This window comes from Felis catus, chromosome A1, assembly GCF_018350175.1.
Source record: "Felis catus isolate Fca126 chromosome A1, F.catus_Fca126_mat1.0, whole genome shotgun sequence".
In the NCBI taxonomy this organism is placed as follows: Eukaryota; Metazoa; Chordata; class Mammalia; order Carnivora; family Felidae; genus Felis; species Felis catus.
The window spans coordinates 29,988,462-30,016,411 of record NC_058368.1 but is presented as its reverse complement, the minus strand read 5'-3'; the positions used below and the strand labels follow the sequence as shown (position 1 = coordinate 30,016,411).

General features: G+C 44.1%; 1 protein-coding gene across 1 annotated transcript; it reads right to left on the bottom strand.

Moving 5' to 3' along the window:
• Window positions 1–89: 89 nt before the first annotated feature.
• Window positions 90–23,581, bottom strand: OLFM4 (olfactomedin 4). Its single transcript, XM_003980432.5, has 5 exons — window positions 23,045–23,581; window positions 17,826–17,978; window positions 11,366–11,578; window positions 10,230–10,389; window positions 90–3,215 (listed from the first exon to the last, which is right to left on the bottom strand). The coding sequence occupies exons 1-5, from the start codon at window positions 23,228–23,230 to the stop codon at window positions 2,413–2,415; spliced, it is 1,515 nt and encodes a 504-aa protein (XP_003980481.1). The 5' UTR covers window positions 23,231–23,581; the 3' UTR covers window positions 90–2,412.
• Window positions 23,582–27,950: the final 4,369 nt, after the last annotated feature.

Below are 27,950 nucleotides of genomic sequence, written 5' to 3'. Positions count from 1 at the left end.
CCTCATGTAAATTACATCTCAATAAAGCTGATTTTAAATATATACATCCAATTCCCGCCACCACCACCACCCCCCCAAAGGGCACTAGCTGATGAATCCTGAGCTAAAGTCTCCACTGTGCAACTGCATCGCAATAAACTCCAGCATCTCAATCCTTCAATTAGTTGTTCAGCCTTCCCAGTAGGGAAATTTCCAGCAGGCAGTCCCTGCATACACTCCTGATACACTTCCACATCCAGTGGAAGAAGGTTCTGAAGGGAAATGTCAGGCAAATGCTTCTGTAGCCATTTAAATAAGAAGCTGATTGCTAGGGTTACTTTGGCTTCCTGCCTTCTTTTCCAGATCTTCAGAGATCATACTATGAATGTGGTAGAACATTCATCTGGAAAATTGCCCGCTGGCCAGATTAAGGTAGCATCACTGTTTTTTAACTTATATCTCACATGACATACTGGTCTTTATCTTCACATCTTGTTGCATTTTGAAGGCCATACCTGTCTCTATGCTCAGCCTGAAAAATACAGAATAACACTGCTAAAAATACTAAATATTATAGCTACCACCTGCCTAAAAAAAAAAAAATATGGCATGTATTAAAAATGAGCATTTCAGTAGGACTAACTACACTAGCCAGGTCTATCTTCCCTTCCAGCTCTAGGTCACCTGTCCCCCTATACATTGTCTTTGGTAAAGGTATTTCTCTCTCCAATATGGCCACTTAGTCTCTTTGCTTTCTGGCCAAGACCTTCTGTTTAGGGAAGATCTGGAGGCTTCTGACCCATTTTAACAGCTCGGTTGGAAAAGGAACATAAGCCACACAAATATAGTCTAACGTTGGAAATAATCAGATCAGTCATGCAAATTAATAAGTACATAAGGTCATATCCCAAAAGAAAAGAGTGCAGTCTCCTACAACAAAAGCTGCCAGAAAGAATGGATTTTAAAGGGAAATGAAAACTAAAGAGCCAGCCCTGACTTTGGACTCTTTCTAAAAGTCTTGATGTTATCTGCTGCTAGGTGTATGATTTCCTGGGCATCAGTGTTCGGGAGGTAGCCACACTGTACCTCACAGCAAGGTGGAGACCATCCTATTAAGAGGCTTTTTATAATAAAAATAAAAGAGTTAAAAGAAACCCAAAAGACAACATTTATATCAAAACACACTTTAATCATTATTAAAAGGGGACGGTTATAGCATTTAAAGAGCCAGTCCTGTAGACTGGGACTCATGAACATCAAGGGGAAACAGACCAAGACCAGAAGAGAAAGCCATCCAAAAGCACAGAAGCACATACACCTGCTAGGTTTTCAAACTGCACTGACTTACTAGATATTTTCAATGGTTTTTTTAAAAATATGTCTTCCTCAAATAAAAAAATTTTATTTTCTTACAACTTTTAGGCTTAAACAAAGACAACACTTGCATGAAACAATTGATATGACTTAATACAAATGTCACATATGCTCCAAGGGCTTTGTCATGTAACCAGATATGCTATTATTTTATCACTGCCATCTGTTCTTACGGTCCTAGAGTCATGTAAGTGTAATTTCATGATGAGACAAAAAAAATGTATTTGTTTTTCTTCTACCCATTCCATAAAAAAACTGGTTAATTTTCATAAAAAGCAGGAGGTAGGAAATGGGTAGAGGGAACTGGTTGGTAAGTCTGGTTCTAGTCTTCTGCGTGCCTTTGGAATGGAGTTATGAGGTAGGAGGGTTCTACTGACTCTTCTAGAGGTGGACAAAAGGGATAAAAGAAAAATCAAATCCCCCACCTGCAGGTCCATCTGGGACTGATTTACAGTGTACAATTTAGTGCATAAAAGAGCCTCTCTCTAGAAAACTCTGAGCATCTCACAGATATAATACAAGCATGCTAAGTTTACTAATCTGCTACATATAAAACACTGTCCAGATGCTAGTAAGGAAAACCAAAGATGGAGACTTGATCCCTCAAGGAGTTTCAAGTATTAATCTGCCTAATTGAGATCAGGTTTCTTTCAGGCATGGATGAATTAACCTGGCTACATGGAGGAGAGCTGGTCATTGACACGCATTCTTACGAAGAATCCCCAAAAGCCATAGGTTCTCTTTAAGTTCCTTGATTTCCAGAGCTGTCTCACTGACACCTTCCTTGAACCTATAATGTCCCTAGACCCCCCACAATCCCATCTACCCTGCAAGGACCTTATTTTCACTAGGGAAATGCATTCTCTGGAGGCAGACGGCTTCCAAAAGAACTTACCAAATCAGGGCAAATATCCTAAGTCTTCAGTGCGATAGAACTATGCTCCCAAGTATCACTACTAAGCAAACTCACTTCCAAATCCCCCCCGCGGAAAGCTAAATAAGTGAAAAAGACCATTTTTTTTCAAGGAACCTTTCATTTCTCTCTCATCCTTCCACAACTTACTTGGGTTCCTTGTTAAAGATCAGATCATAATTGAGAAGGTAACCATCATTATAGACGAAAAGTTTCTGGTCAAAAGGGTGGTAGTTAATGCTCTGAACTCTCTCCCGCATCTTAGGCATTACAACGTCTAGACTGCCCTCTCTCCCTGTGTTTGTGTCATAGTAGTAGAAAATCTCTTCCTCTCTGGTGTTCAGAGTGCGGGTGGCATACAGAACCCCGCACACCATGAAGGCGTTAGAAACCGATGGTTTATACTGTCTCGTATACCAAGTGTCTAGCACCGTGAGTGTGGTGTCATTGAGTTTGCTAATCACCATGTTACCAGTGCTGGCTTCGGTTGCATAAATCACCCACAACCCATTCTCATCCACAGCCAAGTCAATATCTTGCCAATCGACATTAGCATACGAAAAGCGGTTATTATAGGCGGCATCAGGGACAGGTTGAGTCACTTCAACCCTGTTGTCATTCAGGTTAATTTTGGCAATATTCTGGCTGCTGTACATGTTGACATACATGTAGTTGTTATAAACTGCTGTACCACTGCCTTGGCCATAGGTAATCCGATATTCTCGGGCATTTATATACAATAGCAAATCATCCAGGGTATTGTAGAGTCTGTAATATTCTAGATATCTCCCATCTGTATTCAGAGGTGCCACCCAATACAGCCCTCCATTTGGTTGCTGGGGAGAGTAATCCCGACCCCAGGCACCATACTTAAAGGAAAACCCTCTCCAGTTGAGCTGAACGATGGTCGGCTTGCTGATATTCACCACACCACCATGGCCACAGCTCCCTGTACAAACAAGAACATACAAGGGCATTCTTAGAGAAAAATGAATAACGAGATACAAATGGTTTAATGTCCTAAGAACCAAGGAACCCATAAATACTTTTCTTGTCAAGGTTTGGCGACGACCGTGGTTCTGATGGAGAAGGATCAAGACCTTCTTTTGGTGTCAGTCTCAATGCAAGCCTCCTGTCAGCTCTAGAGAAAACCACCTCCTATTTCCATTAATGGGCTTTCATTCCAGAGATGGGGATGCTAGAACTGCCAAGAGCCATATTAAAAAGGTTTGAGGGCCTAGAAAGAGGAAAGGAGGACTTGGTGGATTTGACAGATTTTCTTCTACCAGAAAGCATTTTGCAATCTTTTTTTTTTAAATTTTTTTTTAGCGTTTATTTATTTTTGAGACAGAGAGAGACAGAGCATGAACGGGAGAGGGTCAGAGAGAGAGGGAGACACAGAATCTGAAACAGGCTCCAGGCTCTGAGCGGTCAGCCCAGAGCCCGATGCGGGGCTCGAACTCACGGACCGCGAGATCATGACCTGAGCCGAAGTCGGACGCTTAACCGACTGAGCCACTTTTTATTTCATTTTTCTTCTAGAGAAATCAAAAAGAGCAAGGTCATCCCAGATCCTACCCTTTTTCCATAAAGCCACAAGGTGCTATTTGCCAGGATCAGGGACAACTGTGACGAAGGAGAAGACTGCCCTGGACAAGTATCCATGCCTTTCACCTTTCTGCCCCTCCCTGGAACCCCAAGTGCATATGCACGCCAGGTACCATTGCTGCCCCAAGCCAATCTCAGAAGACGAAGTTTTAAATATGGTATTTTAAAGATACAAAAAGATAGTCCTCTAATGGTGGGATTTCCGCCTTGAGAAGCCATGGAAGTGATTTTAGGGCAATAGGGCCTGATGTGTGCCCAAAGCATAAGCCTATTACGTAGATCACTTGGTGACCACCTTGCTGCAGTTGTAAAGTAGGTCTTGCTGTTTATACCACATATTCTACTGGGTCATAGAATGACAGCAAGTCCTTCACCTTTCTCAATCTGACACTGTCGTCACAATGTGTACAATCAAGTGGGACCAGGCTCACCGGTCCACTGACTCTACCTTCCCTGTACCAGCAGTGAACAACCCAGGCTGGACAACTGGCCCTACATGTCACACTCTGAAATGCCTGCCAACCCAAATAATTTATGAGCTACAAAAATAACATAAAACTCCTCCAGGGTCTTTATAATAACTATCCAGAGTTGAACACACATTTTGAGGGATCTTAGTAAATATCTCTTTAAAAGTGGGTAACATTGTTTATTGGATGACAAAGAAAATTCCACTTCAAGTACATTTGAGGTCATTTTCTCTCATCCTACTGCCTGGAGCTGAGCAGGTGAGGGAAGAAGGAACAGAACCTGAATCACTTGCTCTGGCTTTGAATGCTTGGAGGGAATCAGGGAGCCGTGGAGAGCACATGATGTGAGCTACAGCCAAAAGCAGAGCTCCGAAGAATTACCTGATTTATCGGGGGGGGGGGGGGGTAGGACATTGGTTAAGGGAGAGCAAAGCTTTGCCTGTAAGTCTGTGCCTCTGACCGACATGGAAAGACCTATTCCTTTCCTTGCTAAATGTCCCCCCCCTTCTTCCCCTCCTCACTCAAGGACTGCTCAGAGGTGAAACCATTACTAGAAACCCTGCTTTTATTCTTCCAATCTGCTGGGGCTTTTTGGTCCCAGAATTAAATACGTGCTCCTTAAATGCTCTCATAAATCCGCAGTTGGTGGGAAAGCCAGCCAACCATACAACAGGTAGAGAAATGAGACCATTCTGTACCCAACCTCAAATAATTTTGCATATCATTAAGCAGAACACAGGCGCTGGTTTATTTTAATAATGCATGCACCATTTCATAAATAAAAAAGCAACGTGTGTTCAGCCAAGAGACTGTTCTCCACCAAAGAAATAATAAATAAAATTATAAATTATTATTTCTTCTCCTAAAAGTGATCTCTCAGATGAATGCTTGTTTGCTTTTGTTTATGAAACAATGCATGAATTATTAAAATAAAGTTAATGGCGTGTTCAGTTTAATGATAACAAAAACTGTTTGAATTTCCATATGCTACAAACCAGATTTGCTAGTTAAAATACCTTCCCGAGAACTTACTTATTTAACTACATTTCACTCTAAGGAAATGTAAGAAAGTCACGTTTTTCTTGCAGGTTGGAAGACTTAGGAATTGTTGGTTTAATCGAATCTTGCTTTCCTGGAAAGAAAATAGCCCGAACCAACAGTAACAAGATACGTAAGGAAAACTTACGATGTATAATCTTATTCAAGCATTATCACGGGGTTAAAGATAATAAACTGTTCTGTCTTGGATGTGGAAATCCTTAGATATAAAGGAATCCAAATAAACTTCTCTTCAAAATTACTACTTCTACTACGACTACTAATGATAATGGCTTATCATTTTACAAGTCGACCAGGAAATTAAACATTGTACCTGGTATAAATACCAGAACTGTATGAAGCCTACATCTCTTTTTCTCACTTCCCAGCCATTCCTAAACACTCTCCTACCCTTTTTTGTTACCCCCTCTCTCATCCTCAATGTCCTTTGGGCCATTTGGGGGGCCCTGGCTGTGGTCGAAGGAAGCAGAAACAGGGAGGAGAACTGGGCACTGTTGCCAATACTACAGATGTGGCTACAGCAGTGACAGGCCAGAGAAAAGGCTATGGCGGGCTTCCTCGACTCCCGGCAGCAAACTGTCCTGGAAACGATACTGAAACTGACAGCCATCCTGGTGCCCGCTGCTCCTTTTTGCCCAGCCGGAGCCTCCACCCCTCCTCCCCCCAATCTGTGCCAAGCTTCCCCCAAACCCCCCTTACCTCGTCTCATATCCCTTCCCCGCCCCTTCCTTCATTTCAAGGTCTTAGCCTTCTCGGCCGTCCCAAGCTTCCACCCCTGGCACAACCACCCATTGCCCAACCATAATCCAAGAATGTGAAAGACCAATGCATCGCTTCACGTCTTCCTAGTGGACAAGAACATGCCGCAGAACTAAGAGTAAAAGTACACTTTTAGCTATTCTACAGGCAAGGAAGTAAAGATACATCGGTGTTAATCAGGCTGGTGGTGAGTGGTTGAAACGGTCTTGTTACTGTGGGAATCACAGGTGCACCTCTCTATCAGAGCATCTATGGAAGGCAGCCTGGTACAGGTGAAGCTATTGGCAGACAGATTCCAGTTCAAATCCTGACTCCGGTACTTACTGGCTGTGTAAGCATCTGAGCTTCAGTTTCCTTGTATTAAAAAAAAATAATAATAATGCCCACTCTGTAGAACTGTTAAGAAGAGAGAGAAGGTATGTACATGCAACTCAACAAATGGTAACTATCAGCATTATAATCACATCACGTTATATATAGCTGAAAGTTCACACGACTGTCTCCCTTCCTACATAGTGGTTTCTGGAGGTTCCTGTATCCGTCCTGGGAACCCTAGCTCCCAGAACAGGACCAGCCATGCAGTGGCACCAAATTATGTTTGTGGAATAAAAGAATGAAAGATTGATCAAAGCCCCCAAACCCAGCTTACCTTATTAATAAAACAACTAGCACTCTACCCTGCTATATATGTTTTACAAAAAGCCTGGTATTCACTCAGCAGAACATAAAGCAAGGGAACTCTCCACACAAGTGTCGCCTTGGTTGGCAATCTCATCATGCAATTCATTAGATCTTGTCATGGTGTTCTGAAAATACCCCAGGAAGCCACATGATAAGACTTTAACACACCCTAACTTGGCTTTTTTATCTTTTAAAGAATTTTTAAATGCTTTTTATTTATTTTGAGAGAAAGAGCATGAGTGAGGCAGGGACAGAGAGAGAGAGAGAGAGAAAGAGAGAGAGAGAGAATCCTAAGCAGGCTCTGCACTATCAGCACAGAGCCTGATTCTGGGCTTTATCTCATAAACCATGTGATCATGACCTGAGCCAAAATCAAGAGTCAGACGCTTAACCGAATGAGCCACCCCGGCACTCCCTAAGTTGGCTTTTTTAAAGTCTCATGCTTAGTAGCATTTTTCTTAAGTCAATGACTATCTGCAGGGGAAACTTAATCTTGGATCTATCAGTGCAGTCTCCTACCTAGACAACTGCACTTTGAGCAAAGAGGAGAGTACAATTCACCTGTGGGAATTAGGCAGTTAACCTGATCATAATCACAAAATGATGAAGACTAAATTATTGGATACATACTCCCCAACACTCTGCTTTTCCTAAGGCTTGGGATTTTGGCAGGTCACTATCTTTCATCAGCCATTTACTGAGCACCTACTGTGTGTCAGCACAGAACCTGACATCATCTCCAAGCACAACCGCAGTCGACCCCTGGGCGTGTACGTACATTTTGCCTATCTCCAGTCATCTAGATTCAGAGGGAGATCAGAGAGAGAGAGAGAGAGAGAGAGAGAGAGAGAGAGAGTCAGTTGTTCTCAGGAAAAAGAGTTAATGAGCAGAAGGACAATTATTTTAGATTAGAAGGTTCTATGAAATGAAGCAGAAAAGGATACCATTTGCGGCATAAACCAAATACAAAGCGCATTTTATTGAACCCTCACTACATGTACTGGTTCTAAGATCAAGCTGACCACAGACAGCAACCTGCAACTGGGAGAGAGGAGCCCCGAGAGCAAGGAATTCCTTTATAGCTGAGACTTGCGTGCAGTCTTTTGTTCTGTGCAACTCTGCAGTGAAAAAAGCAGACAGGCCAGATTTTAAAGTCCCATAATAGTGAGTAACTTTAATTAAAGTCTCCACAGGCTGACAACTTTGTGGTGCCTGGGGAGTTTCCAATTCTGCATTATCAACCAATCCAAACAGAAAGAGAGCAAGTAAAAGAAATTGATTTAAAAACATGACAAAAAGTCAGTTTAATATAAACATCATAAATATAATATGAACAAAGCTGGAGGAGGGCCAAGTGGCTTGGCCGGGATCCAGGTACAGCCAAGGTTGTGGGAAAGTGAGAGGAAATCTGGGTCCAATTTGCTTAAACAACACAGCTGGGCTGGGATGACTCACAAAAGTCTAAGTGTGAGGACCTAGGGGAAAGTTCTCGAAAAAAACTTCTAACAAAAATAATCCAGCAGGCTCGCTTGTTTTCCTCTGTAGATATACTAAGAAGTGTACTTTCTCTTCCACTGCCGTTCTTGGGTTATTGCCACGGACGCTCTAGGTCCTGAGATACCCAGGGAGTGAGGGGCCTTGCATTTCGGCCTCAGCCCTGCCACTAACCACCCGTGTGGCCTCAGGAAAAGCAGCACCCTCACCACCTAAGTTCCCTCCTCTGAGACATGATGGACCTGAGCTAGATGGCCCTAAATGTCCCTTCCAGTTCTAAAATGTCCTCACTCCAAAGAAGGAAGGAAGGAAGGAAGGAAGGAAGGAAGGAAGGAAGGAAGGAAAGAAGGAAAGAAGGAAGGAAGGAATAGAGGGAGGAAGAGAGAAAGGAGGGAGGGAGGGAGAAAGAAAGAAAACCTTGTTCACGTGTTATCAGGGCTTGTCATTGCTTTGACCCTGTCCTCAAGGAGCCCTGCGTGGCCCAGCAGAAAGAGCTCACATTTTCAATGCACACTGACACCACTGATCCCAGACTAAATTTAACCTCAGTGTGTTCCAGAGGACAAGGCATGGCCTTTGTCCTGAACTTCCTCTGTATGTCATACTATGACAGGTTGCCAACAGCAGAGGGAGGGAAGAGAGTCTCCTGAACACCACCGAGAGGCTTATAACTATGGCAGTATCGAATTAAAGCCTTAAAGAAGCCAGTTACATTGACAAGGATCCAGAAACACACAGCCTAAGAGGAAACAGTCTGTGGAAACAGAAATTAATGAAAGTAACAAGAGCTGTATGATTTGATGAGAAGGTACGGGCCCTTTTCAGGCTGAGATGTTTATGACCTGCAGGGAGGGCTTCCCTGTGACAGGGCTGCACAGGGCGACAGAGCAGGGCTTTAGTTCACCTGGAGGGACGTGCTGAAGCACACAAGGACCGCTTTCGTTCACAGCCAGGTTTTCACCTCAATTATCATCATTAATAATAATAACAAATTCCAGCATATAAGTGTCAATCATAGAGCGCGGTGCTTCCCAAGACTTGTTTCATTAACCTGCTCACAGGTAAGTAGTATTCTCCCATTTTATCGAGGCGGAGACTAAGGATCTTTTGCTGTGGCCACATAGCTGGGAAGCTCAGGTCTTTGGCGTCCCAAAGCCATACTCCTGACCTCTACACTCCACTGCCTCCATTCATGGAGGTATTATGGAGCACCCACCTCTATGCTATACCTAGCCCCAAGGATTATTTAGAGAGTATGAGGCCATCCCTGCCCTCCAGGAACTCACACTCTAGGCAGGATGGCAGGCCACACCCACAAGTACTGTACAGGTGGACCGTTAAATCCTCCCTGAATCCTCGGACACGCGAAAAAACAGCAGGTGCATTTCAGGAAAGCGTACAGGAAAAATACAGGTGTGGAAGCAGGGACGGAAAGAAAGCAAGAGAAAAGGAAGAGTCAAGGCATAACCCAGCTCATCGGATACATGAGCCAATGAGCCCTTGCCATCCGCGGGACAGCACCGACGCCTTGCAGATTCCAGAGGCTTTCACCAGACCGCCCCCCCCCTCCCGTCCACTACCCTCCCCCCCCTCGCCCCCCACAACAACTCCATCATCACAGAGCTGTTTTCCTTGTTAGCAAATGCAAAGGGGACACGTGTAATGTGTGAGTTTTGCTTTAAATCCACTCACTGTTGGTGGTTCTCCTCGATGAGCCCCAGAACTTGCCAGCATGTGGAGCTACTAGGAGAGAGATCTCGGAGCTCAGGAGAGTAAACTCAGCCCTGCAAAAATCCCATCCCCGCTTCAACTCTGCAATCCCAAATCCCTTCCCGCCCCACTCTCAGCCCTTAACCGGGCTGGCTCAGGTGGTGACAACAGGGCAGACTTACCAGGGGCAGGAGGCGGTGGGGAGACAGTACCATTTTCACCTTTAGAGGCTTCACATTCCTTCAGCCTGTTCTTCAGAGCCAGGATTTCCCGGCGAATGGCAAGGACGTTGTTTTTGTCTAGCGTCTCGAGCTGCTCTACCAGGAGACTCATATTCCTTATCTAAGGAAATAAAAATGCAGAGTGACTTTATATTATTGTGCAATTTCTTTCATAAACATTCCAGGCCTGAATTTGTCACTTAGTGAAACATTGCTAGAGAGTACACCCGAGATTCTTCGGAATGGTTTCATTTGGAAGAATACATTTTATGGTTTAGCGTGAACGCCTGTCAGATCTCAGGCAGATGTGTGTGACAAGAAGAAAATGGCAAAGATTTTAACAGATTTAATAATAGAGCACAGGCTCAGTCGAAGCCTCCACAAAGGTCCATTAAAGTTCATTTCTAATAACCTTCCCCTATAAACTCGTGTTTACTCATGTTGTATTATAATTAAGTTTCTAACGAATGGCAAGGGCCAGAGAAAACTTATCTGAGATGTGTAACTGGACTTCTCCATTACAGCCCACATCATGTCCATGCTAGTAAATTCTCGTTGAGATAAATTACCCAACCATAACATTAATGTGATGGTCTTCATCCATAGAGCTTACAAGGCTTCACTAAAACATAATCGCATGAAATTCCTTTAAAGAGGGTTGCCAGTATGTGGAGAAGTGTTCCAAGAGGGATCAAGGATCACATGATCATTCAAAAGGAGAAACAGACCTAGCAATTCCAAAATCCGGTAAATTGTGGCTTTCTAGTCCCACAAGGATAAATCCAGAACAGAGAAGGCACTCAATCTAACTTGGCCATGGAGTTGTTCAGATTTATATCATCACCTTTCTAGAGACATTGAAAGGCTACCTGGGTCTGGGGCAGGCCCACTGGATGACACCTGCTCCTCAATGAACGCGTTCCCATTGTGTTCCACTCACTATTCAGACACCCCCCAAAAGCAGAACACAGGACATGCCAGGTGGTCATGAGAGAGTGCAGAATTAGAAGTCAGAAGAGAGATCCATAGCCTGGCCCCAACACCTGCCCACTTCTTAATTTATTATTAAGCCTCTCAGAAGTGAGCTCATGACTTACCTCCACTTCCAGCTGGTCAACAATTGTCGTGCTTCCAACAAAATTGTCCTTCAGCTGTATGATCAGTTTCTCCATCTCCTTCACTTCTATCTTGATCAGCTCAAAGTCCAGTTCAGTATAAGAAATGGTGTCCTTTTCCATGATCTCTACTCGGACAGTTAGGTTTGAAAGCTTCTTTTCATACACACTGATTAATTGGACATACTCCCTTACCTGAAAGGGAATCAAAAAGCTTAAGTCAATTGCCAAAGTAATACTATACAGTCTTCCTCCACTACCAAGACCTTGGGGACTATTTGTTTGCTGTCAATCTTTTTTCTTTCTTTCTTTCTTTCTTTCTTTCTTTCTTTCTTTCTTTCTTTCTTTCTTTCTTTCTTTCTTTTTTGGTAAAGAAATGGATCAAAAATATCAGGGTGCCTGGGTGGCTCAGTTGATTAAACGTCTCACTCTTGAGCTCAGCTTGGGTCTTGATCTCACTGTCCCGAGTTCAAGCCCCGTGCTGGGCTCCACGCTGGGTGTGAAGCCTACTCAAAAAAAAAATAAATAAAAGAGGGGCGCCTAGGTGGCTCAGTCGGTTAAGCGTCCGACTTCAGCCTGGGTCATGATCTCTCGGTCTGTGAGTTCAAGCCCCGCGTCGGGCTCTGCGCTGACTGCTGAGAGCCTGGAACCTGTTTCAGATTCTGTGTCTCCCTCTCTTTCTGCCCCTCCCCTACTCATGCTCTGTCTCTCTCTGTCTCAGAAATAAATAAACATTAAAAAAAAATTTAAAAAAAGAAAAGAAAGGGATCAAAAATATATTTAACTAGTGCTCGCTTCCGCAGCACACATACTAAAAATTTAACTAGTTTTTCTTTAATCTATCTAAATGCAAACGAAAAAAAAAAACATTATTACAATTGGTGGGGTGGATTTTGCGCTTGCCTAGACTAAAAATAATTTTGCTTCAGAGTCATCATTCACAAGTATATTTTAATTTCCATTTTAATGTTTGAAGATATTAGGTCTCCAAACTGAACTGGTTTGAACCAGACTCCCTTGCCTTCCCTCCTCCCCTCAATGCACATACTGGATCTAAACCAGGGTTTCCCAACCTCAGCACTATTGATATTTTAGGCTAGATCATTCTTTCTTGTTGGGGGAGGGGGGCTTTCTTGTGTATTATAGGATGTGAACCAGGATTCCTGGCCTCTAGACACCAATAACAGCCACAGACCATTCAGCTGTGACAACCAAAAATGTCCCAGCCATTGCTAATGTTCCCTGGGGGCAAAATCACCATCACCACCACCCTCCCTCCATTTAGAAACACCGCTCTAAATCTAAGTATTTTCTAGAAGAGAGAGAAGTGCACTGAGTAGAATTCCTTCTCTGGTGGCCATATGCGTTGAGTTTTGAGCCCCTCTACCTTTTACAAAGTGCCATAAAGACCCAACTTTACTACACAATATGTGAGTGTGTATGTGACTATAAAGTGCACATTTCATTAAGTGCACCCACATTTATTCCAAGAACTGATTATTGCAATCAGACCTTTACGCATTTGTTGCATATATTTGAATGTCTGATCATTAAGTTAAAATACTTCCAAAAATTCCCTTGGTGGTTTAGTGTATAATTGGAAGCTCCAAATGGGTATTTCAATAAACACATTTGGTGGTTCTTTTTGTATCTGATCTCTGAAAGAAATGCCATGGCCTTTTTAAGGACCTGCTCATTAAAAGTTGCTGGCTTTACACTCTTTCTAAAAATTCGAACATAAGTGATACTTTTCCCCAAACTGTGCTAATGTCAAGGAGCTGATCCACGGTGCCTGGATGAATTCAGAGCCAGATGTTGGCCTGTAATCCTCCCAATACCAAAGGCAGTCTTAACTTCTGTCATTTTCGTCCTTCCACTTAACCCCACTGTGCAAATTAGAGCAGACTCATAGGCCACAGACCTAAAGGGCTAGGGCTCCAGGCAAAGAGGATTTTAATGAAAGTTGAAAATGCAGCCCTCGGCACTGCTGGTGTACCTCCTCGGGCAACTGATGCTCACTGCCATCAGATGCGCCATCGTCAGAGGCTGACAAGGCTGGTGACATTTTGGTGGTTAAGGAAGTTGGAAAAAAACAGAAAACCTAACGAGTCCCCCTCAAAAGTATAAACACAAATACAAGGTAGCCAGGTTTTAATTTCTGCAAAAATCAAGCATAAAAACTTGCCTGTAAAAAGAATAATAATAATAATAAAGTGCCAATCCATCGCAGAAACGGAAGTTTGCAAAATGAATATTCTTGTTGGCATTTGGTCTTGCCAGCTCTTGGAACAAATGAAACACCCTCTGTTTTCCTGGAACATGTTGGTGGCACATCGCAGCTGTTGTTCTACAAAAATGAGTGATCCAACTGTCATCCCTGCTAAATAAAATGTGGCTCTCCCAGATTCTCACTGAAAACCAAGGCATAACCTGGAGTTTGCTACCTGTGAGGATGTGTGGCATGCCTGCCCTCGTTCAGCCACAAAATGAAGAGTCCCTAAAGATCTGTTTCGGGAAAAAGCTCGAGGTTCTTTTCAGCTGACATTTAAGGGAAAGCTCGATGACGTTCAGGAAAACTAGAATCGTCCATAGAGTTACTAGAAGGCAGGAGGGAATTTGAGGACTCTACTGACTTAAGTAGATTGCTCATGTAAACCCTTTGCATGCACAGATCTCTAGTGTTGAGCTGGTGTGGGCAATTCCCAGAACATCTAGCTCTCCCTGGAAGTGCAAGGTCAGAAGCCACAGTGCAACTTGCACCAGAGATGTAGAGCAAGAATACAGGTCTAGCCACAGGGCGCCTGAGTCGCTCAGCCGGTTGAGTGTCCCATTCTTGATTTTGGCTCAGGCCGTGATCTATTGGTTCGTGAGTTTGAGCCCCATGTTGGGCTCCACACTGAGTATGGAGCCTGCTTGGAATTCTCTCTCTCTCTCTCTCTCTCTCTCTCCTTCTTTCTTTCCCTCTCTCTCTCTCTCTTTCCCTCTGCCCCTCTCCCCAGCTCTCTCTCTCTCTAATAAAAATAAAAATAAAATAATAAGGGTCTAGCCCTAAGAGGACACCCCCCTGTGCCAACATCTTTATTACGAGCTCCTCATCACTAGCAGTTTGAGCTTTAAAAGACTCATCTATGCTTGCCTTCAAATCACCAATCTAACAGAGCTTCCATTTTGTTTCTTATATACATATTATATCACGGATGGGCTCTAAGAATCAACATTTGTCTGGGGGGGTTGTTTTGGGGTGTTCATTGTTGTTCTGCATGGTAGACATGGTCTCATAATAGATAAGGATGCAGCACAGCTGGCTATTAAGCTAAGGAATCAGTCTGGCTCATGTTCCTGCCTCAAAACCTCTGATCATAATTATGGCCGGATTATCGGAAATAGATAAATGTACTTTGCAACATACTGTTATTTTAATATGTCTTTAACAACAAGAGGAGTTGAGCTTGAATTGACCATGAAGACATGAGAAATGCTTTGGAGCTAGGTCCACCTAAACTCAAAGCTGACTTCAGTACTTAGTAGGCAAATCACTTAATTTCTCTAAGCCTTAGTTGCTCCTATAAACTGGGGGTAATGGTAGCAAGCTTACCAGGTTTCTGCAAAGACTAGGGAAAATACTAAGTGCTTCACTTACTGGATGTCTACAAGTTACAGCAATTATTAGAGAAACAGTGCTTTCAGGGTTTTTTTCTTCAATCTCACTTTTTAATTTATTCTCTTTCAGTGCACGGCACGTTGTTCCGTCAAAGTTCTTTGTTTATAAGTTGCCTAAATGTCTCCCAGACTACCTTGACCTTCTCATGCATGAGGATCCATTGGCAAACGTGTGTCGTATGAAATAACTCGCCCCAAACGCCACAGCCCTCTGGACAAAGAAAACCCTGAGCTGTCTTTTTGTCGTCCCCTCCTGAGTATAGTCACAAGAAGACATACCATAAACAACAGAAAAGTATAAAATGCTTTCAGCAGCTCATGCAGAGGCAGCTCCCTGTCTTTCCTGTGTACTGACAGATAATGAATCAACGTAAGGCAGTCAAAACCCTCTTCTGCGGGCCTGTCCAATCGGGCGTTCCCTCCAGGCCTCCAGATGAATGGTGATTTCCAAGGCAACTTAGGGACGGCTATAATAATTCACCTGAAAATTCAAAAGCCCTCAGTGGAAGAGATAACTTTGGATTGAAGGCATTACTGTCCTTCTACATCTCTTCTTTGAGGTGGATAACAGCATGGCAGAGAGAAAAGGGACTGGGATGATGTCGGAGACCCAAATTCCTGACTTGGCTCACTCGGCCAAGAGAGGAATGACCTCCACATTTATGGCTCTTGACCTTTATGGACCCCCATGTTTCCCTCCCTAACATGGGAAGAGCGCTGGCCTATCGGCCTTAAAGAGCTGCTTGAGAGGAGAACAGGACTGAAAGCATTTTAAAAAGCAGAAACAAGGGTGCCTGTGTGGCTTAGTCGTTAAGCCTCTGACTTTGGCTCAGGTCATGATCTCACAGTTCGTGAGTTCGAGCCCCACTTCTCTCTCTCTCTCTCTCTCTCTCCCACCTCACTTGCATGCTCTTTCTCTCTAAATAAATAAATAAAATTTATTGAAACAGAAAAGGAAGCTGTTATTATTGTTGTTATTATCGATGTCACACAGAATTTCTGATGCAAATCTCAGCCGGCAGGTCAATACCTGTCTCAGGCCTCAATCACAGATTTCTTTAGGACCAGCTACTGACGTTTGGGGAACTAAAAGTTTTCCCACCTACTCCTCCCTTCCTCCCTGCCAACTATTAGCAAGGCAGATGTCATCTGCCCCCTCACAGGATCGGAATTAAACGTCCCGTACTCTCAGCCCTGGCGAGCTGCACACCTCCTCTGGATCAGTGTGGGGTTTCAAACTGCCCTTCACACTCCTGCCAGCAAAGAAGACATGCAAATCAGTAGCTTCCACTATTTCAAAGCAAATGACTCTAACTGAAAAGATCTTTACTTAGGATTTTCCTCCACTTGTTATGTTTTTATGCATAACTTCTTATCTGTACTTGATTATGCTGGAATAAGGCTATGAATATTAATGGTTGGAATTTATAATTTAGTGCCGTGCCTTTTCTGCTGATTAATTCAAGGACATTTTATTTCTTAAGAAGCTAGGTTCCTAGAGTAGTCAAACACATTTTCCTGGACATCCATTGAAACGTAGAATATTTATCTACCAATTCGGGAAGAAAGCAGGGTCTCAGCCTCATCATCATTTTTGTCTTAAAGGATAACTGTGCTGGATGGTGAGGCAGCTAAGTTTAAATTTCTCAGGAAAACTTATTTTGAATCCTGCAGTAAAGCCAGAGCTCCTTGTAAATTAATGGCGTTGTATTAAATAATGCATAATGTGATTATAGCCTAGCTTGGACTTCACCTGTGGAGAAAATGGGAGCGTTTCTAATTGATTTTTAACTTGGCCAAAAAACGAAGAAGGGGTCAAAACTGGAATGCCAGGTCACATTGCCCCACCGGCTCGGAGAAAGGTACACCCGGTGGGATAACTTCCTCTGGCTAGAAAAAAAGCTCTAATCAGGGGGTTGGAGTCAGGATTTTTACCAAGACTGTGTGACCTACTAGAATTGATTCAAATTCTTCAGGTTTGGTCTAATGTGGGACAGGCCTAATGTAATGCTCCTGCTGAGACAACAGAGAATAACGCCCGAGGGAGAGAATAAGAGAGACAGAGACAGAGAGGCAGAGACAGAGCCAGAGGGAGAGACAGAGAGTGGGAGGGAGGGAAGAGCGTAAATTGGAAAGAAAAAAACAAGAGGAAGAGCAAGGAAAGGAGGGTGAAAGGAAGGAGGAGAAGAGGAGAAGCTTCCAAGAGTGAAGGAGTGGGGGAGGGGAAGGAGGAGGAAGAGAAGGAGGCGGGGCTTTTCAAAAGTAAGAGAAGAGGAAACAAAAAACAGAAACACAAGTCAGGAAGGAAAGGGAGAGAAAGATTAGAAGGGTGGACAAGGGAAGGGAGAATGGGCAGAAATAGGAAGAAAAAGTGAAAGTGAAGGAAGAGAGGACAGAGAAGGCAAAGCTGGAGGGAAGACGAGGACGATCAACAGGAAGAAACAACAAAACCAAAACCAAATACAAATTGCAAGGTTGCGTTTTGCAGGGAGAGCTCAAGGCTTCTTTCCAACTGCACGCATACAATATTGAAGTGAGTTTATCCGTGGCGTGCATAATCTCCAGCCCATTTTCTTCCGCGTGCCCTCATTTTTCCCGCTATAAAGAACTCCATAGGTGTGCCGTGAAATAAAGGCTAACTCCTCCATAGGATGCAAACATGCTGGCTTTGGCACAACCGAAGAAGCCTGCAGACAAAGTCCTGAATAAAAAGTGTTCTGTTTTGTTGGTTGGGTTGCTCTTATGAAGAAGTTGTTGCAAGAGAAGGAAAAGCAATACTTACTTTAGAAAGCTCTTTCTCGAACTTCTGGGAGAGAACGTGAGCTGTGAATTCCAAGCGTTCCACTCTCTGCACGGGAAAGGTCGTGTCTGGGAGGGTCACGGAGCAGTGGCAGGTCCCGTGGTCATCCTCGAAGCCAGTGAAATTGGAAAGCGACTGTAAATAAAAATAAGTTCAACATCAGTACGAAGCTGGGAAGTGAGCTTTTGGGTAACTGGAGTGCCAGAAATTGGCCTGTCAAAAGAGGGCTCAGGGGCGCCTGGGTGGCTCAGTCGGTTAAGCGCCGACTTTGGCTCAGGTCATGATCTCGAGGTCCGTGAGTTCGAGCCCCGTGCCGGGCTCTGTGCTGACAGCTCAGAGCCTGGAGCCTGTTTCAGATTCTATGTCTCCCTCTCTCTGACCCTACCCCGTTCATGCTCTGTCTCTCTCTGTCTCAAAAATAAATAAACATTAGGGGCGCCTGGGTGGCGCAGTCGGTTAAGCGTCCGACTTCAGCCAGGTCACGATCTCGCGGTCCGTGAGTTCGAGCCCCGCGTCGGGCTCTGGGCTGATGGCTCAGAGCCTGGAGCCTGTTTCCGATTCTGTGTCTCCCTCTCTCTCTGCCCCTCCCCCGTTCATGCTCTGTCTCTCTCTGTCCCAAAAATAAATAAACGTTGAAAAAAAAATTAAAAAAAATTTAAATAAATAAATAAATAAATAAACATTAAAAAAACATAAAAAAAATTAAAAAAAAGAGGGCTCAGAGGCAAGCAAGTAGAGTCCAATACGTAAATGAATAGCATCAAAGACACGAGCTAAGAGCTCATGTTTCTCAGGCAGTGATTACACTCCGTGTGTAGCCACATCTCCACCAGTCAGGCTAAACCAGGGTCAGGCACCTACACCTAAAGGAAGATTCTCCTTTCTTGAGTAGGTTTCAAGGTAATTGTTACTATTCCTAAGTAAGGTGAGGGAAAGAAGGAGGTGATGAGCATCCTGAATTCCAATTCTCCCACTTTCTGGACGTGAACCCTCTATGAGTCTCAATTTCCTCATCTGCCAAACAGAGATAACCCACTTCACAGGGTTGTCCCCATGAGTCACCAAGTAATGTAAACCAAGTCCCTGGCACGCCGTAGGCGATCAGTAAATGTCACTTTCCCTTTCCTTCCACGTACTCATTTTCTCTTCCTCACCATTACCTCCAATCGCAACCCAATGCCTTCCAACAGAAAGAGAAAAACCTCACGCATAGGAGTTAAGGGGAAAATATACAATGCAAATTCACATCCTCTCTCCACCTGCAAAATTGCATAATTAACATTCTTTAGAGTGGGGGAAAAAACAGCCATGTTTAAAAGACTGAACAATGTAGGAGTCTGAAGGTTTTGTGCAAAAAAAATGTTTAAGTTTTCCAGCTTACCACTTGCAGAAAAGTCATTTTAAAATATTTGATGTTTCTTTAAGATATTCAGGCTCACACTTTGGTGCCGCTGCATATTTTAAAATGACAGGTTTGAAAGATCCTGTTTTTCTTTTGTCCCCCTCGAACTTCCCCAAGGGGATCCCAGCACAATTAACATTTTTTTTTATTATTATTACAACTATTGCCTTCCAGAGTAACTCTTGGCAGTGGACTGGCTGTGCTTGACAATGATCTCATCTGATGGCTAGCCCAAAGCTCACCTGTGGAACATTAGGCCGAAGTGTCTCTCCGAAATGACGGAGGGGAGAACACTGGTTTGCAGAATTTGAAGAGATGCAGGCCACACCTCTCAAAGTTTAGGAGGTCAGCTGGCTGCAGCGGAGGTGGTGCGCTCTGTGCACTTAGTATCTACCAGCCTCCATGATCCCCGAACAAGCCAGACCTAGATGCTTCTACAGTCAAGATGTGTTCTGTCAGTGACCTCTGGACCAATTAATTCAGGCTTTTGCAACTAAATTGCTTGTTAATTTAACCTAATCTTCTTTAAGATAAGCAAACACACATACACACATGCACGCATGCACATATATATATATATATATATATATATATATGCATATCAGGTAAATTCTTGACACTGGCCTCAATTTTCTTTGCCAATCACATCCCACACCTGCAGGAATTGGGGAGTAAGGAGGAGAGACAAGCAGGTTTATGCTAAACATTGGGGCTGGGAGGGGATTAAGGTAAGGGTCTTTGCCAGGGATGAAGAAGGACTAGACAAGCTACACCAGAATGGAACCCACTTTATCACTCCCACTGAAGATAGAAAGCATCTGGCTCAAGCACGCCAAGGCTTTTGCAGGAGGACCAATGTATCATGGACTTTTGAAAGAAAAAAAAAAGCTTATTATTACAACTGTCTACCCCCCAAAATGTCTCGCACTGCATTTTGACAAGGGGAGGTTAATTAGCTGCACAGGACAGGGTTGAACCAGGCTTAGACTCCTCTGGAAAGCTCTGTCAAATCAGAAAATAGTGGAGATCATCAAGCAGTCTCTAGACAATCAACTCGCTAACAACTTTTAGTCCTGAAGTTCACCTGAAAGGCAGGCAAATAATTATGAGCCCTGCTGACAGCCATTCCACTGTCTTCTATTGAACGTCTCTGTCCCAGCACTGTGGACTCCCTCGCTGCCGTCCTGCTTATCATCAGCCCCGCGTGCTCAGCTGACATCAAAATGGTCCATAAGTTTGATCAGTGTCTCCCATTAGAGATATTTCTGCTCCTCACATTCAAAGACAATGAAGCTAATGGTGATGGGTCTCACTCCGTCTGCAGTGACTGCTTAAACTCGGTGTGAGTGTAGCATGAGGAATGGGAGACCCAGGCGTGTGCTTGTCCCCTGGCCTCTGAGAGGGTATGCAGTCCCCCTGTGGAGGACAAATAGGACCCTCTGTACCTTACAAGACACCCCGCACTGATGGGTTCTCACTCAGCGTGTGTTCAATTCACATTTATTGGTGTCTACAACTTGCCAGCTTTTGGTGTCAGGGAGACAAATAAGACCCAATTCCCGCCCAGTGAATCAGCCCTATTGCCATTAGGGAGCCTTAGTGTCCTTTTTTCCGACAAGCCCAAACCCCTTAGCCTGATGACAGAAGACATGACTCCTGGTTCCGACTCTGCCAGTTACCGTGTGAACAAAGCATGGAGCCTTTTCTTGTCTGTGAAATGAGGACCCTGCAAGCAGCCCCTTCTTTGGAGGGGGACATCTGAGGCATGTGAAGTGCTCTGAGCGCGAGAGCTGAAGGTGTGACTCACATTTGTGACTTAAGGTTGCAATTGGCTCTAATTAGCAGCCAAGCCTAAGTGCCTGTAAAGATTCAAGGCATAAAATAATGGTACTCAACATTTTCAAAGTACAGAAAATGATACGTTTGGAACTTGCTCAATGACAGTTATAAAGGGGTTTTCCACCACTTTCCAAAGAGCCCATCAAGCTGACAGGCAGCGCTAGAAAATTGGGTTTATAGTAGAAGTGACACCTTGTCTGCCATAAAAAAAGAAGTTGGGGTAGTGATACTGACTCACCAGAGGGAGATAAGCGAACTGGGAAGGAAATTAAAACCTCTAAGCACAATTTAACTACCATTCCTTATCTACTTTTAAATATTTGTCTTTTTGCCAAACAACAGGCATATTGGAGTTCTCCGTTTCTTGACCTATATTTTATTTTCTGTCATTTTAGCTCATCTTACCCAAATGCTGCTTTCTGAGTGGTGATGACATTAGTGTTAACCAGTTCTAATTGTCCCCAGAAATTATTTAGTATCATGGAATAAAATGATGCATCTGATTTCTGGCTGCAAAGAATGTTCACGCATAGTCACGATTCCCAAACCACGCTTCTCCTAAAAATTAGCAACTTGCATCTATACTCCCCTCAAACAGAGAAAGCTGCCTAGACAGAGATGCTGAAGAGGATAGGCAGACTAAGTTTGAGTTCTATCATTTGCTGGCTTAGTGACTTTAAGCCAACGACGGCACCTCTCTAAGCCTCGGTTTCCACATCTCTAAAATGGGACCATTAATTTTACCTGTCTCTGAGGGTTAAATAAGATAATATATATTATGTACTTAACCAAGTCCTGGCATTTATCAGGTGCTCAACAAACATTGTTGCGGCAGTTTCTATGTGAGCCTTCATCCAAACCATTTGCTGATCAACAAATTTTCATCTACACGGTTCTGATGTCAAAATGGAAACAATAAAAAAGCCTTTTCCTCTCCTTATCCCAATGGCCCTCCCATTCAGACATGATCACGTGAGCAGCGACCTGACCTGTGAATAAAGATCATAGAAGTGCAGAGGGGCAGGCTTTGGGGGAGTTAAGACTACTCCACCCCAAGGCAAGCCTGGGTTTTCCAGAGCAGGGCTCCTACAGAAAGGCCCAGAGCAGATGCAGGCAGAGTTGGAAGAAGGAAATGCTTCCTGCCCCCTAATGTCTCATCCCTTGGTGCCTCTTCCCCTCTCCTCGAAGGAGATACGAAGAGGACTCATCTCCCAAAGAACTAGGCTCGGGGTACGGTCTAGGGATACAGCCTAGCTGGGACAGTCCCTTCCTAGCACAGGCTTTGGTTTTGTTGTTGTTGCTGATTTTGTTTGGCCTGTTTATTGCTACTGCTGTTGTTGTTTTCGGAAATGGCTCTTATGATTCCCTATAAGGAAAATGGAAGACAGTTAATACTCTTCTGGGGACATATCTGTGTGTAAGAGCACTTTCCTAAAGACCTCCCCTGCTTCGGCCATCCATCTCCTTTACAAACTAGGCTCAAAGAAATCCTCAGGGCTCCAGCTGGAGCCAAGAGGCTCTCACTCCCTCAGGGCGATTCTTCATCATCAGGGTTCCCAATGGGCAGCAAACCAGACTGACTTTTCTGGAGCTACTCCTGGCAGGGCCCCTTCCCTAAGAGTTCTCATCTGGAACAGGATCCGGACATCTCTATTTTTGGTGTACCCCTCCCACCCCTGCCCACCCCCAATTCCAAGCGTAGCCAGGTTTGAGAACCTCTTTAAACCTTCAGTTCTTTCCCTAAAGCTCCCGGCAGAAGAACCAAGATGTCGTCTCTCTTGCTAACAATTTAATTATTTTACCCAGGTTTTAATTCATTTCCAGGGCGCCTACAGTTAACAAAGGGAGTCGTAAATCTTTTAGAGTGCTCAGGTCTAGCCATCCATGAAATTATATTCAGGTCCCCAAAAAGTGAGAGGAAGGGAATTAACACAGCTCTCAGGCCGTGGGGCCTTCTCACCTGAGACTCGGAGCCAGGGCTGGGAGTGAAGCTGTCATTGGAGCTGGGGCCAGAGATGAAGTTGGAGCCGAACACAGAGTCAAGGAAAGAGCTGGAACTGGGGCCAGGGACCAGGGGCTCCAAATTCCCTGTGGTCTGGCCAAGGAGGAACAGAAGGGCCAGGGGGCAGAGGAGGCCTGTCCTCATTTTGTGCTCTTAGCTGGAGCCACTGGTTTCTACACAGAGCCCAGGGGCTTCTTATAGTGCCCAGTGGGGATTTCCCCACGTCCAGTTTGTAGGAAAAGAGGAAGCTGCCAGGGAGCATGTGACCACCCCAGGAGGGTCAGGACACCCAGGAACCTGAGTCACCTTCACACCTTGTCGCTGAGTCCCACTCTGCCAGCTGCCCTTAGATCTAGATATCTCCTGCCAAATATTAACTCAAATGTACATTTTCAAGCCCAATATCTGGTTTCCAACTTGATACTTCCTTGAAACAGATAGGTTCAAGGTAATCTTTATGGCTGAAACAGAACTTGGAGGTCCCAGGAGTGAACAAGCCTCAGCCCTTTGCCCAGAAGCCACACCTAGTGGTTCCCCCCTACCCCACCCCTGCCCCCACCTCCCATTTCACTGAATGATGCTTTTCAGAGGAAAGTTAGGGAACTTGGTTTAGAGACTGCGAGTCTCCCTAGGGGGATTCCGTCTTCAGCTGCTACTGCCCAGGTTGTCTCTGACCTCTCTCTTGGAGTCTGCTTCGGGACAATGTTCTCCAACAACCTCAGCCAGAGGGAGATACCAGCAGTGTTTTCTCCATGGATACTCATGAGGGGCTCTGCATTGCTGAGCACTTGCCACTATGAGCTTGATGAAGGAGAAAGAATCCAAACAGGAGGCTGCCCCAGATCCAGTCAGGGAGGTCCATGTTGAACAGTTTCCCTCTCCAGAAGGTTCTGTCTGATCTCCATTGTTCCAGACCGTCTTGTGAACTGGTCAAGGCATATTTGTCACGAAACTGAGAAATAGGGATGCATCTTCAGGCTCCATTTTGAAAATCTGCCTTCCTCCCTGTAGAGTAAAAATGTGTTAGCCTGAATATTAAAAACCAGCTTTCTCACTCATTAGTTAGTGGCCTTAGGCAAATCACTTAGCCCCTCTAGTGTTGTAACAATTCCTAAATTGTTAGAATTAAATGAAATATTATATGAGAAGTTGCTTATAAGCTTTGAAGCACTATACAAATGTCAGATTTTATGCTTTTTGGTTTTATTTTTAATTTCCTAAAGCCTGGCCCAATATGTAAGATTGTTGGGTTCACAGCAGGGAAAGAAGGCCGCTGCCCCACTCCATCACCCACCCTACCATAGGAATGCTTTGGAAAGCCTGATCTGAAGGGTTCCTTTACCTCATGCGCTGCATAAGGTCTCAGATGTTAATGTGAAAAACAGAGCCTCAAACCCTTGGTACACTATTCAGATTCTCATGGGAGGGGACAAGCAAAAAAAAAAACTATGAATGAATGAATGAGGAAAGGAGGATAGGGAGGGAAAGGGAAAAGAAGTCTCTCTCTCTCTCTCTGTGGTGCACCCAAGGCCTATGTGGCTGCATCCCTGGCTCAGTTCCCCACATTGCCCCTTGACTTGGGGGGTTGAGTGGATGCCCCACCTAGATCAGTCTCCCCAGCTTTAGAATCCAGCCAGCCAGGCTGTCATTGCTGCCTCCCCATTGAAATACACCACTTGAGCCACACAGGAGGACTTCGCAAGCCAAGCTTATACCCATATTCGTGTAGATGTGATCAGAGGCAGTTAGTGGAGACCCAGAAAGTGCAGGAGCATTTTTCCAGAAGCTTTCTGGGCACAACTTCTGCCTACATTATCTAATCTGTGGTGGAGATTGAGGTCAGGGACAGGTAATCCATGGCCAGGGTAAGAGGAGTATTTTGAAGCCCCCACCTCTCATATTCTACCCTGTGTAGAGTTGTCAGATTTAACTAAGATATAGGGCACCCAGTCCCATGTGAATTTCAGATAATGAATCATTTTTTAATTCAAGTATGTCCCACGCAATATTTGAGACACACTTATACTAAAATAATTGTACGTTGTTTATTTAACATTCAAATCGAACTGGATGCCCCGTATTTTCTCTGGAATCCTACCATTGAAGTCTGCTTGCACCACCTGGACAGAGCCTCCTGGGGCAGGCTGTGAGCCGCAAAGTTCACTGTTCCCTATGGGAAGCAATTCAGCCTTGGCCTCTTTGGCTGAAGTTTCTAGCTATTAGACGCCCAAACCAAAAGAGGAGAAGCACAGGGCATCTGTGAGAATGGAAAATTGGTACACCGAATGCATTATCCTGAGACTGAACGCTATGAATATGGATATAAGGAGGAGAGCTTGCCTCTCCCTTCCATCACATTTCCCCTCTTCCTCCAGATTCCCACCAAAGCAAAGGGCAAAATCTCTTCTCATTTGCCAGCTTCTGTCTGTGGCTCTAATGAGTTTTCCTTGTCCCTTTTACCAAGGACCATGTCGGTGCCCTTGTCAGGGGACAGAAAACAAAAAAAAAAAAAAAACTCATTAACGATAGTAGTCCGTAGTCATGACTACCTTCAGGAGCTTCTACGACCAATGCTTTAGGAGACCCCTTTCCAGGGGGGTTGTGTTCTTGCAGAAATGAGGCAGCAGTTCTTCCAAACACAATTGTGCCCCGCCAGAACAGAACCCCCACCCCCACCCCCCACACTGTGCTCATGAGCTGCTCTGTTCCTGTGTGCCTCTAGTTTTCAGAATAAAACTTGAATCTATTTGGTAGCCTCAAAGGCACAAAAGAACTGGCGATGCCTCAATAACGAGATTATTAATAATAATAGTTTGATCAGGCCCTCTGCAAATATCCTTGTCCTAAGAAACAATAAGCCTCCTGGTTATATGACAGCCTCCAAGACAGGAGAAAATTATCAGCACCACAAAGCAAACAGTGTATTATTTATAAAAATGTGTTCTGACACTGGGTTTCTCTAGAGTAAGAGGTCGCTGAAATTCACTTGAGTAACACAGCGTTCCTCACTGACAGCTTGAGGTAAAGTTACTGTAGGCACTTCATCGGGGAAACCCCCAAAGGTGTACTTCTTGGACAGTTGCAACACGCAGGAAAGATGTCCATATAAACATAGCATTAATTTAATTCCCTTGCCGTTAAAAACCAATGCCAAACATAACTGTGGTTCTTCCAGAAAAGAGTGTCTTCAGGGTACCTGTCTATGAAAAGACAAGAGAAGTCATGTTTAGTCTACAAACTAACTACAGAGATTGCGTTGGGGGTGACCACTCTCATGTCTGTTGACTCTGTCCCCAGCAACCCTCAAATCTCTATTAGCAATGCCCATCATCATGTGTAAAAATAATAATCAACTGACACCACTCATGCACCCTGGAGAGAAGGTTAACAATGTGTATTAGGCCCCACTCTGTGCAAAGTATCAGGCCCTAGGAAGAGTTAGCAAGTAAGAGAACAGCATAATTTTTGCTAATGACAATGTCTAATCCTTCTGGGGAGGCAGAGCCACTTCAAAGAATATTCTAGAAATAATAACAACAAATTGAACACAAAAGGAATTGCATCAACACTGAGGAATGACTGGATAGCCTATGGTGATCCAATCCAGGTGGTGATGGGGAAAATCTCACCAGATGGTGGAGCTTCTTAGGATGAAGAGGAAGTCCTTGTTGGTTTTGAGCCTGAAAACCTGGCCAGTGCTTGGCACTTGGTGTTCAATATTTGCTCACTGGAAAAACGTATTTAATAAATGAATGAATGAATGAATGAATGAATGAATAGGGTGATTTAATAATAATTGTGAAGGAGATTCTTAAATTACTATTAGAGAAAAATATGAATTTTTTCAATTACTAGTAGGGAAAAGGGAAATTACGTGAGTGAAAGAACTCAGGCAACCTGAATTCTCTCCAGGGTCATGATTATGCCCATGCCTCTGCAATCTCAGATTGCCAATCCTGGTGACTCCTCCTCAGATCAGAATTCCTAAGGCTGTTCCTCAGCCTCACCCAAAACCCCAAATCAACGTTCCAATTCCATAAGCATATCCTATCTCAGGAACTACCTAGCTTTGGCTATCCCATAATGGTTTAGAAGATTCAAATTACCAAATTTTCAACCAAAAATTTATGTATTCAGTCTGCAGGAAAATCATCAACATTGACAAAATGCAGAACCAAGCTAGTAAAAAAAGCATAACTTGGGGCTCCTGGGCAGCTCAGTTGGCTGAGCCACTGACTCTTGGTTTTGGCTCAGGTCATGATGTCACAGTTCACAAGAGGGAGCCCTGCATCTGGCTTTGTGCTGACAAGCGCAGAGCCTGCTTGGGATTCTTTCTCTCAAAATAAATAAACAGTAAAAAATAAAAATAAAAATTTAAGCGCATAACTAACGCAAGCAGTGCAAAGTTCTCTGCAGATGCTGAAAAACACCACCAACAAAAACGCGTTGGAAGGTAACATATAGTGTACTAACTTTTTAGGAAGGAGAAAAGCTTTACACTTTTTATGGAGGAAGTTTGGACTAATGAGCCGTAAGTACACTCACAGTATTTCCCTCAGGGATGCTGGTGTGGAGTCAGGAAACACCCACTACCACCAGGGTGGACAGCCTCAGGCTTATCTCTGGAGCCCACAAGAGAGTCTCTGCCCAGAGACCTAAGACAATGGACTGCTCCCTAAATTCCTCTTGCCTTCTCCTGACCACTGCATTGAGGCATCCCCTCACTGCATCCTTATAGCAATACCTGAGTTTGCTATTGGCCATTGTAAGTCACCTGTTAGCCCTCAAAGGCCAGGTGAGTTGGTTTTCCCAGCCAGAAGTGAAGGTACTTTCTCCTCTCGCTCATCTCCCCCTTTACAGAGGC